The sequence below is a fragment of the Phoca vitulina genome, unplaced genomic scaffold (assembly GCF_004348235.1).
Source record: "Phoca vitulina isolate PV1807 unplaced genomic scaffold, GSC_HSeal_1.0 scaffold117, whole genome shotgun sequence".
Taxonomy (NCBI): domain Eukaryota; kingdom Metazoa; phylum Chordata; class Mammalia; order Carnivora; family Phocidae; genus Phoca; species Phoca vitulina.
Window position 1 is genome coordinate 344,434 of NW_022589820.1, and position 12,187 is coordinate 356,620.

General features: G+C 44.0%; 1 protein-coding gene across 4 annotated transcripts in view; it reads right to left on the bottom strand.

The window, feature by feature from the left end:
* LOC116628296 (protein HIRA) overlaps positions 1-12,187 on the bottom strand; it is an 89,154-nt gene that overhangs the window by 36,748 nt on the left and 40,219 nt on the right. For all 4 annotated transcript variants that reach the window (XM_032398531.1, XM_032398530.1, XM_032398528.1 and 1 more), the window contains 4 exons: positions 10,786-11,001; positions 9,735-9,820; positions 5,129-5,326; positions 3,829-3,990 (listed from right to left, as the gene is read on the bottom strand). In XM_032398531.1, the coding sequence (XP_032254422.1) occupies positions 3,829-3,990; positions 5,129-5,326; positions 9,735-9,820; positions 10,786-11,001 (662 nt within the window). The remainder of the gene's footprint in view (positions 1-3,828; positions 3,991-5,128; positions 5,327-9,734; positions 9,821-10,785; positions 11,002-12,187) is intronic.

The window sequence follows — 12,187 nt, forward strand, 5'->3', positions numbered from 1 at the left end:
TCTCTGTGGCTTTTCAATTGCAATGATTTTTATTTTTCTTTTTTAAAAGTAATTTTTGAGGGATGCCTGGGTGGCTCAGTCAGTTAAGTGTCCAACTCTTGATTTCAGCTCAGGTCATGATCTCAGGGTTGTGAGATTGAGCCCTGCGTCGGGCTCCATGCCTAGCGTGGAGCCTGCTTAAGATTCTCCCTCTCCCTCTCCCCATTCCCTCTCTAAAAAATAATAAATAAATAAATGTATGTATGTAATTTTTGGTTTCTTTCCAAATCTATCTGGTCTTTCTTGATGGTGCATTATTCCTTTTGAGCCATAATTCACATACCACAAAATTCATCATTTTAAAGTATAAAATTCAGTAGTTTTTAGTGTATTTGTAAGGTTATACAACCACCACCACTATCTAACACCAGTGCATTTTCATAATCCCAAAAAGAAACTCTGTATCCACCAGCAATCATCCCAACCTCCCCTCCCCTCATCCCTGGCAACCACTAACCTACTTTCTGTCTCTGTAAATTTGTCTATTCTGGACATTTCATTATCAGTGGAATCAAACAACATGTGGTCCTTTGTGACTGGCTCCCTTCATTTAGCATGTTTTCAAAGCTTGCATGTGTGGCAGCACGTATAAGTACTCTACTCCTTTTTATTGCCAAATAATATATTGAATGGGTATACCACATTTTGTTTATCCATTCATCAGCTGATAGACATTTGGGTTGTTTCTACTTTGTGGTTATTATGAGTAATACTGATTGAACATTTGTGTACAAATTTTTACATGAATGTATGTTTTCAGTTCTCTTGGGTATATATGTAGGTATGAAATTGTTGGGTCATATGGTAACTGTATGTTTATAACTCTATTTTATATTTCAGAAACTGCTAGATTGTGTTCTAAAGCAGCTGAACCCTTTTATAATCCCACCAGCAATTTATGAGGGTTCTGATTTCTTCCCATCCTCACCAACACTTCTTAATATATTAATTTTTAAGATTTATTTATTTATTTGACAGGGAGAGAGAGAGAGAGCACAGCATGGGGAGTGGCAGGCAGAAGGAGAGGGAGAAGCAGGCTCCCTGCTGAGCAGGGAGCCCGATGTGGGGCTCTATCCCGACTCTGGGATCATGACCTGAGCCTAAGGCAGACGCTTAACTGATTGGCCACCCAGGCGCCCCCTCACCAACACTTCTTATTATGACTTTCTGATGATAGCCATCCTAGTGGTATCTCATTGTGATTTCCGATTTGCATTTCCCTGATGACTAAAGACATTGAGAATCTTTTTATGTGCTTATTGGTCATCTGTATATTTTTGGAGAAATTTCTATTCAAATCCTTTGTTCATTTTTAAATTGGGTTATTCTAACTAATTCTATTGTTGAATTTTAAGTTCTTTATACATTTTGGATCCTAAATCTTTTAGTTGGTTTTAGTTGTTTAGTTCTTTAGTTGCTTGTGCTTTAGGTATATCTAAGAAAGTTTCCTAATCCAGGGTCATATATATCTACATCTGTTTTCTTCTGAGTTTTAAAGTTTTAGCTCTTACATTTAGTTCTTTGACCCATCTTTGGGTTAATTTTTGTATAAGGGATGGTAAATTAGCCTTTCCTCACATTTCCTATTTTATCTTTCATGTCTTTGATTATTTAAGCGTATTTATTTATCTGTCTTTATCTGGCAATTCTCTGATATATGATCAAATTTATAAAAAGGTCTAACCTGCTCATTATTTCTCCTGACATCTGTGTGGAATGCACTGTTTCTTCATGTGTTTTGTTCCCTTGGATTTTGAGTCCCTTTTTGGCTGTGCTTCATCAGTGGGAATGCAGTACATCTTGGGGGGTCAGGGAAATGTCGCTGGCAGGGGGAGTTTGCATCAGTTTTGCCAAGTGCCTCTGGGTGTTAATTAGGCCAAAATCTCCTTTTGTGTTCATTTCTTCGCTTGGTTTCCAGATGACCTGGGTAGCGTTAAACATCCCCAGTCCACAGGAGGGCAGGTCTGTGGATACACACTCTGTTTTCCTAACCCTGAGGACTGGCTGAGACATTTCAACTTTTTGGCCATGTTCTCATGCTGCCCTTCAGGTTTTTTCTGTCCTCTCCCTCACTGGAGGTGTACTTTCTCAAGCAGCTTGACTTAATGGTAGTATCTTAGTTCTAAACCCCTACATGGCTCAGGTCCAAGGCCCCGTCTTGAATCTGTGTGGCCATTAAAACTCAACGTCACCCACCTTGTCAGTAACCCCCAGCCCAACACCCACAGTGTTTATCTCAAGTGGTCCTGCCCACTGCTCTGGTTGTTTTGTTTACCACCCTTAGATTTTGGCTCCTGGGGACTTCCCTTACTTTCTCATGAACTGGTTACATGTTTTAAGGATATATATTGCAGTTCATCCACCATTTCAGAGTACTAAGCAGCAGGAAGGTTTTCAGATCCTCCATACTGCTGCACAGAGGAACTGCTAGATAAAGAGATCACATTGAACATCTGTATACGAAAATAGGCGTGATCACACTACAGAGTAGAATATGAGGTCCTGCACCAAGGTCATAGATGCAGCGGCTGACTTGAAGGGAGAGTCCTCCCATGCTGGTTTCCAGAGGCTGTTCTCAAGGAGAACAAATCCTGATCAGATAAGCAATTTTGAGATGAGTCAAGTCCTGGGGACAGTGTACTACAGCTTTAGCTCCAAGATATCATCTACTGCAAGGTCAGGTCTCATCACAAATGCTCCTTTCATTAAGCACCTGCTGGTTGTGTGGCTACTGCAAGAGTCTGTGACCAATGTCCCTGAATTCGGCTGATAGTGGCAAAGGGCTGCTGAGCCCCTATGGCCTCAAGGTGGAGTGTAACCCCAAGAGGACATCACTTAAGCCCTTGGACCCTCTGTAGGAAGCTGGCCCAGCCCACCTCTAACTCCCTCAGCCCCCACCTCACTGGCTATGCAATGAGCTCTGTGTCGTGGTAGGTTCATAGTCGTGGGGGTGGGGATATGCTCCCCAGGAATCAGAAAAGTTCTGTGCCAACAAACACACATGCTGATTCCCAAAGCCACCTCAAGAGGACTCCTACAATTCCAAGAAACAGACTACATCCTACATGGCTTGGTTGCTGTGTGCTAAGGGAGGTGCAGAGAATGGGCGAGTGGCATAGAGCCTGGAAGAGCTCAGAAGCCTAATTTCATAAAAACCTCTCCTCTAGGGGCACCTGGGTGGCTCAGTCGTTAAGCGTCTGCCTTCCGCTCAGGTCATGATCCCAGGGTCCTGGGATCGAGCCCCACATCCAGCTCCCTGCTCCGCGGGAAGCCTGCTTCTCCCTCTCCCACTCCCCCTGCTTGTGTTCCCTCTCTCGCTGTGTCTCTCTCTGTCAAATAAATAAATAAAATCTTTAAAACAAACAAAAAAAACCTCTCCTCTATCACTTTTATCTCAAGCTCCCAAATGCCTGGTCAGTGTCTGAGCGGGCCATTACTTTCATGGTGCAACAGTATCAGAGCCAATCTCCCGCTCCTCTTCTGGGCACTCTGGGCTCTATTCAAATGACCACCTTATTCTCAGCATAGCCTCTGCACTGACCAGCCCTGATGTCATTGCCTTCATTGTCCTTTATGCCTGTTCCATGGCCCCCATGGCTCCTTCCAACCATCTTCCCACTTGAAGAAGCTGCTCCTTTCTCCTTGGACCCAGAGGCTCCCGAGTACAGAGGGACCAGAGTCTGCTCCTGCATGGGAAGGCAAGCTGCTGGGTGGGAAAGCAGACACTGCACTGCTGGCTGAGCCTATACCCTCCCTGGTCTCTCGGGGCCCCACATAACCACCACCTACCTTTCCACAGCTGTTGGAGTCACACTGGTCAAGGCAGGAGCACCTGGCGTGGCTTTGGACCGCTCCGTGAATCTGGAGTCAAATGCTTTCATGGGTTCAATCTTGGACGGGGTCGTTAACACGGAGGGTGACGATGCAGCAGGAGTAGAGGTAGCATTCACACTGAGGGGGGGGGGGTAAAAAGATTGGAGAGCACGTCAAGCACAATCCATCAAGCATTTGGGAGTCCTAGATTTGTGTTACTTGGAGCCAACTAAAAGGGGCACAAATACCAAAGTTATATAAACCCAATTTCAAGATGTAATCTAATACTGCTATTTCTTTTAATACTTTCATGTGTTAAAATCTGAAGTCTGGCTATCTAAGAAGGTCATGAGCAAATGCACTCACATTTGCCCCACTGCATTGTTCTGAGAGCTTCTGGGGTAGCATGAGGCCTAGAAAGTGGCTCTTACAACCCTTTTTTCTCACCATACAGCCATATCTCCACAACCTGAATATAGCATCTCCACCCCAAACCACCAGCTTTTCCTGCTTCAACAAATGGTCTGATGAGAGAAGTCCCCACCCAGAGTCCTGAAGCCACGGTCTATCCCTGGCCTTCATCCTTGGCCAAACACACTGTGGCCTGGGTGGCCCCTCTCACCTTACCTTGGCAATTATGCATTCTTCATACTCTCCTCCAAGTGCACACCCCATAGCCCTTGTTTTCTCCACAGGAGAGGCCTAGGCTTGAGCCTGTAAACTTTCCCCCATGCCCAAGCACATCACACATGCTGAGTCCCAAAGCCACGGGGCCTCCTACTGACCACATCCACCTGCCTGGACCCCATACCAGACACCTGGCAGGCATCTGGGAGCCCCCTCCTCCTCTCCCAGGATCTGCAGGGCCAACTGTTAAAATGTCTCACAGATCTGGAGCTGTCTGTCCTTCCCCAGATACCCTTCCTGAGATAATTGGTGTGGCAATGCTCCTGACTGTGCAGTGAGGGCCTAAGCCACTTCCAGTGCAGACCTGCTGAGAGGTGGGGCTGACCCTGCGGCCGACGATGTGTCCCTGGCCGGTTCCCACCTTTAGGAGCACATCTTGGGACTGCATCTTGCCCCAGGAGGTGAAGTCCTTATGGTCCTGTGTATCAAGAGACTCACCTGAACAAGGTCCCCCTCCCAAGCAGGCCCTCATAAAAAAATCAAGCATCTCTTTCTTTTTTTATTGAAGAAGCCATGAAGTGTCAGTGGAACTGTGTCCAAACCTGAACTTTCCCCAGGGACAGGAGCAAGCCTTGGCATGCCCACTCACCTGTCCTTACTGACAGTATCACCAGCCGGCCTGGCGCCAGTTGTAGCCACAGGCTCTGTGGAGGGCTTCGAGGCGCCAAAGGAGTTGGGGGTATTGGAGTCCAGGGGCAGTAGCTGTGGATTGCTATGAGAGGAGAGCATGGTGCCCGCCAGGGAGCCCGAGAGTGGGATGCTGTTAAAGAATGCCGTGGAGAAGTCCCTGTTGTCAAGAACAAAAATCAGCCTGGGAAATCAGCCTGGGAAATTAGACACCACATCAAGTACTTTCTATGTTTGAAGTAATTTTTTTCTGGGTCCAAAGATGAAGTCTTTTTGTGGAAGAAAATGTGCAAAGTTACAGAAAAGTAAAAAGAAAACTAAAATTATGTCGTACACTATGTGTAATTGAATCTAAGATGAACTGGTACTTTATGTACCACTAAGAAAGAAAAAATTACTACCAAATGTAATTGTTAGATGCCACTGATTATAAAATGTACCGACTTCAGAGATGCTAAAATGTGCAACATGTGTCTCAGAAGTCATGAAATGCAGCATACGGAGTAAAACTCCCTTTCATTATGGGTTGTATGGATATACCATAATTTACCTAACCAGCCTCTACTGAGGAATGCCAGGGCTGTCTCCCAGCTTTTTCTGTAATAGACACTGCTGTAACAGGAGGCAAGATACCGCAGTGCTAAGGCTAAGGGCCCTGGGCCAATCCAGCCAGGTCTCACTCCTTTGCCATACACAAGCGCTGGGACCTTGGGCACTTCCAACCACTCTGTGTTTCAGATTCCTATCTGCAAAACAGAAAGTGACAGGACCCTCCCCATGAGGTCAGGACTAATGTGGTCAGTGTAGCACACATTTAGAACACACAGTAGCTGCTCAAAGATGCTCCCTATCATAATCGTCATTGCACTAGTTGTTTCACATATTACATGGGATAAATTCCTAGAAGTGGAATTGCAGCAGCAGATAGAATGTTCATTAATGAGTTCTGATTAATAGTTCTAAGTGCCTTCCTTGGAGGTTTAAATTCCAGCTGTGTATGAGAGTGCTTATTTCCCCAAACTCCCACCAACAGTCTTACCAATTTGATAACTTGACAATCTGATGAAAAACAGTACCTTACTGTAGTTTTAATTTGCAATTATTTTGATGTGAGATTGAAATTTTTTCATATAGAAGCACCTGATTTCCTTTTTTGGTGAACTGTTTATATCCTTTGTATTTTGTTCTATCTGGTTACTGGTCTTTATTATTGATTGCAAGACCTATTTAACATACTAAAAAATTCCCTATATGAGCAAGAAGTATTTTCCCTAGGATTTTTTTTTTTAAGATCTTATTTTTAAGTAATATCTACAACCATCATGGAGCTTGAGCGACTTTTTATGGTGCAATTTTCCTTGCCCCCAAAACGTTATTTTTGTGTGGTCTAAATTTTATGCCATTTTTAAAAAACGACTTTTTTTTTTTTTTTTTACCCCTGAGATCATAAAAATATTCTTTCAGGGAATCTTCTAAAATTTTAAACAAAAAAGCTAAACATTAAGAAAAAAAAAATCTCTGAGCTGTTCAGAATCTAATTTTAAGTTGTGAGGTAACTTTGTTTCTAGAGGGTAGATAGTCCTGACTCTCATTGATTAGATTAGCTGATGTTTCATCACTGATGCAAAATGCTACCTTTAAAATTCCCATAAATATTTGGGTTTACTTTTGTGTTTTCCATTGTAGTCTATTACTGTATTCATGTGTTAGTATCCATTTTATTATAGTTTATAAGTTTTAATTTCTGGTAGAGCTAGTATTCTCTGATTTTCCTTTTCAGAAATATTTCAGCTATTCTTACTTATTTTTCCACATAAATTTAGAATCAGCCTAATTCTGAAAACTCCTGTTAGTTATTTGTATGGGCTCATGTTGAGAGAGATCGATCATCTTATGATGTTGAGTCACCCTAGGGAATAAATGGTATGCATTTCTAGTTATTTCTTTGAATTTTCTTTTAGTTCTCTCAGTCTTAAATTTTTTCTTCATAAGGATCTACATTTTTTTGTTACATTCTAGGTATTGCATTTGTGAAAGTGATTTCTTCCTTTATATCTTCTAAAGGTAGTTGCTGCTACTTGATTGGTTGTATCCAGTCATTTTATTGTCTTCTTTTATTATCTATGGCAGTTTTCCCAGTTGATTCTCTTGTAGATCATACCATCTTTAAATAATGATACATTTTACCACCTCCTTTCCAATTTATTCTTTCTCTTGACTAACTGTATGAGCTAGGACCTCCAGAACTATGTTAAAGTATAGTCAGCAAGAGTGGACACTTGTTTAGTTTTTGAAGTTACTTTAAAATAAGGGAGAGTTTTTATCAAATTAAGGAAGTATCCATCTATTCATATTTAACTAAATTTTAAATCAGAACAATGTTGAATTTAGTAAAAATGTCTCTTAGGCATTTGTGGAGATGATCATATATTTCTTTTGATCTTTTGACATGTAGAAGCAAATTAAGTTTCCCAAAATTTGAACCACCTTGCTTCCCTGAAATAAACCTTACTTGGTCATAGTGTATTAGCAATGTAACACACTATAAGTTTCTGTTACTATTTTCCTTAACATCTTTGCACTGACATTCAGAAATGAGATTGATCACGCATTTATTATGTTCTATCTTTGTCATGTTTTTGGTGTAAATATTATGTTCATTTCAAAAAAGGTTTTGCAAATTTTCCTTCTTTTTCTATGTACTGGAGTATTTTTAATAGTATGAGAATGATCTGTCCCTCTAATCATTAGAATGATTAGAATGAAAACTTTATTAGAATTTCCCTGTGATACCTTCTTAGTCTGGTGGCTTTTGGTAGATTAGCTCTGTGATAGCATCCTCTATTTCTTCTATAATAATTTAGTTGTATAGATTCTTCAGTTTTTATAATTTTATTTTCTTCAAAATCATCTACTTTCAAATTTATTTGCACAGAATTCAGTACAGAAGTCCTCCAAACTTTTGATTCATTCTTTATCTGTGATTATTTCCATTTAAAATACTTGCGCTTTTTCTTTTCTTGCTTGATTAGCTAAGCTAATCATTACCTCTTCTGTTGCTATTCGTTTTAACATGGAAATCAAGAGGGCAAAACAGCCTTTAAGACCAAAAGAATCAAGTTCTGGTGCCAGAAATATGTGCCCTGTGGCAGAAAGTTGGTTTAAGGCCAGGTAGAAAGCCACCTACCACCTCTGTCTCCTCATCAAGTAAGGCCTGAAAGGATCCATAGAAGAAAAGTGCCACCATCATCACCACCTCCAGGACCCTCACTCCCACAAGCCCTTCAGTGTTCAAAGCTCAGTCACATACCTGTCTCATTTGGTCCGAATAAAAAGTAAGCATATGGCATTACCCACTAGTAGGTTAATAATGGGAAAAAGACTTGATCAAGGGAAAACCACTCTTCGGGAGAAGTAAGACCTGGTTCTGGCTCCATCTGGTGAGGTCTCTGCCCTCCAGGGCCTCAGAACCTGCACACTCTAACATGAGGAGGTCAGATCAGCATATCATATGACTGAAGGTCACTTCAGACTTCAAGGAAGATTTAGGATAGCTCATGGACGAACAACTGCAAAGTGCAAAGGACTACTGTGTGTGTGGTGCCCTGAGCAGACTGGGTGAATGAGTATAAAACCAGAATGAATCACCTTGACAGTGGGGGTCTATTTCTTTCATGCAGGGCCTTATCATCCTTTGAATCAACATACACTGTTTTGGGGAGAATGACCAATATTAAAGCAAGCCTGACTACAGATGCTACACAGCAAATGGTGACTGAGTCCACTTTCCCCCTTCTTTGCCCCCTCAGGGAAATGTGCCGTAGAGCCCTATTCTCTGTCCAGCAATTCCACTTCTGGGAAGTATCCTGAGGTAACAGTCACAGTTGTGCTCAAAGATTCATTTACAATCACAAAACACTGGACACAAACTACAAGTCCACAGTTAAGGGGCTGGTCAAGTAAATCATGGTGCATTCACAGCCTGGGAACCTGGACAATCAGCAAGCCAATGCTTCAGAGGACTATTTATTAAAAAGGATGCAAGGTCAAGATACAGGAACAAGTGGGGAAAAAAGGACCAGAGATACAGATGCCAAAATGTTAACAGTAATTATATCTTAGAGACCGGATTACGGGTAATGTTTATGTCCTTCTTTGGGTTTTTACTATTCAACAGTGTGTATATAGAAGGGTATAAAAGGGAAAAATGAAACAGAAAAAAATCAGTCCGACTTCTCTCCCTGGTGTCTTCAATGCCCCACCAACAATGAAGCAGAGCTGGCCATGTGGACACACTGGCCCTGTGAAGGCGCCCTCGCCCTCTGGCTTGTCACGGGCTCCTCCCTGCCCACCTTCTGCATAAGTCAAATGTGCATAAGGGCTCTGTAGGAACCACAGGGCTTTGAGGCTGGTGGGAGCTGGGCTCAACGCCCCCATTTCCAGATTCTATGGGTCAGATTGGCCCAAGAGCCTGTGAAGACCCTGATTATGAAAGTGCTAACTGGTGAAAGGAGAGAGGAAGACCTCCCCAGATAAGGCCACAGAAAGCTCGTTGAGTGAACAAGTACCCTGTGTCCAGCTGTGCTATGCAGAGAGGCGTGATTCTTCTGCGACCATCTGCTGTCCGAGTCTCAACTTGTTTCTTCAAAAGATTCTGGCAAAGTAGAGTGACATATATGAATAGAAAAGTTCCGGCCAAGTATTTCCACATATCAAAAAATAAGGCTTCCAAGGAAATGAATTTTAACTTCCCTTTCTATGGCCTTTCTGGTCCAACTAAACTAAGCCACTGAATCAAAAAACAAGCATTTTTGTCAGGTGGGTGTTCAACTTCCTGCACAATAAAGCAGCAAGGACAGAAAGCTCCCAGCTGAACTGGCTGCAGCACCTTGCTCTCCACCACCAGTACTGCAGGCCCGGCCAGGTTTCCTGGGCAGTGAGCACGTGCTGTTTGGCCACTCCTGCCCAGCAGCTATGGGGCTTACTGAAGGAAAGAATGAAGGAAACCTGCATCTGCAAGCCACTCTTGTCTCTAAGCTGTGATCTCCAGACATTCTCTCATCAGAGTCATTTCTTCCACTGAAGGCTCATAAAATCAAAGGTTTCCAGTCACACATTGTGTCTCAATTACCTGGGGAGGTTTGTTACCCTGCACAAGCTCCTGGAGGTGGTTTAAGCTCCCCAGGTGATCCTGACATTTCCTGCTCTGTTCCTGCCCCATGTCCACAGTGAGACATGGGCTTCCAGAGGAAGAAGCAGGGAGTCCACATACATCTCCTAAGGTCAGAATCTGAAACCTACTGTTCTCAGTATCGAGAATTTCCTAGAAAGGCTAAAAGTGAGGTTTGGAAGTTCCCACAAGAGATGACCTCCTCTAGAGCTCCTTGGGACAAAGAGGCTTTTGATAAAGTGCCTTAGACTCCATTACTACCTCATGCAGCTGATGGCAATAGGGCCAAGTAGCCCCAAGCTGGCTCACCCCGGGTCCTGTTCTAGGCACAGCATACACTTGCCTCCCTACCACTTGTGTCTGTACTCTGTTCAACAGACTGCATGCTCCCCTTGCCCTGTCCCTGGGTATGTACCCAAGTCCTCAGTGCTATGGGGCCGAGCCCTCACCTTCCTAATGTCTTCCAGACTTTCCCCATTGACGACACCAGCAACTGAGGCAGCTGAGCTTGTCTCTCTGGCCGAGGCACTCTTCTGATCCAGCTGCTGTTGTTGCTGCCTGCGTTGGTATTTGAGCATTTCTGGGTTTTCAATGACGGCTGTGGAGAGCTGGGCCTCAGTCATGATGGCCAAGCTCTTGCCATATGTGGACTGGTGAATGCGGCTCTATGGGAAGCAGAGAGAAGTGCAACAGACCAGTTGTGAGCAGCAAAGTGGTGGCTAGTGCCCACTGGTGTGGGCGAGCTGCATCTTGGCTCTCCTGATTCTGAGAGTGGAAAGGGTCCTGGGCAGTGGTCCCAGGGCCCTGGGTGCCAGCTCACCCTCGCCTCCCACACTTTTCTGCCTGTGGCTGACTAGATGACTCTGGAGAAGTCTTACACCCTCTCCAGATGTTTAGAGCCTCTTGTGTATCTAGAACCAGGGATGAAAGTGAATGAGTAACTGATGAAACACCTACCACGTGGTCTGGTGCAGAATGAATGGCAATAAACATTTGCTGAACCGTAATTAAGACACTCACATTGCTAATGTAAGGTTCTTAAATCACTCCAAGGACCCCAAACACTTTTTGGGAATCAGATGCTAAAATCCTGAGCTTCCTTTCCCTGTTCTTGTCTGCAGTCATCAGCCCCATGTGGTTGGAAGTTGACATGAGGCTGCTAACAGTGTCTTAGAGTAAGGGAAGGCCTGGCACAACAGACCTAGGGAAATCTTTCTCTGCCCCTGCTGTTCCCTAACATGTCCTGACGCTTCTAAGCAGGGCCCCTCCCTCCACCTTCCCAGGTCTCACTAGTCCCATGTGACAACAAACCAGATAGGACCCCAAGTGGGCAGGGACAGTGTCCACAGCACATCAGAGTGACCGGTGTGATGAGAAGCAGATTCATACAAGGATGTGCTAATGACCAACTGAGGCCAACAGGACATATGCCTCAGAGCAGAGGATACTGGGCAGGGGGAGGTGATGCCCTGGGACCCATTTCTGCAGGGCCTGGTGTGCTGTATGTGGCCAGGAACCTCCCTCCCTTGTTACCTGTCCCTTCTCCCCTCAATCCCTCCCTGAAATCTGGAGGCAGAATTCAGAGTTTGGCAGATGTTTACCTATGTTTCTTAAACATGGGGTCCCTGCCTGACACCTGGGAAATGGTAAGCTAGACAATATTATTCTGTAGGGCTCCCCCCGACAAACCAGGACTCAACAAGAGGGAGGGGAGTGCACAGCAGTCCCAGGATACCTGACAACAGTGACAGGGTAGAAAGAAGACCTGAGGCCACTGAGATACTCATCCCTTCACTGACCAGTGATTCCTAGGGAGCCAGGCCATTCTAGGTATGTCAAGAAGGCAGACCC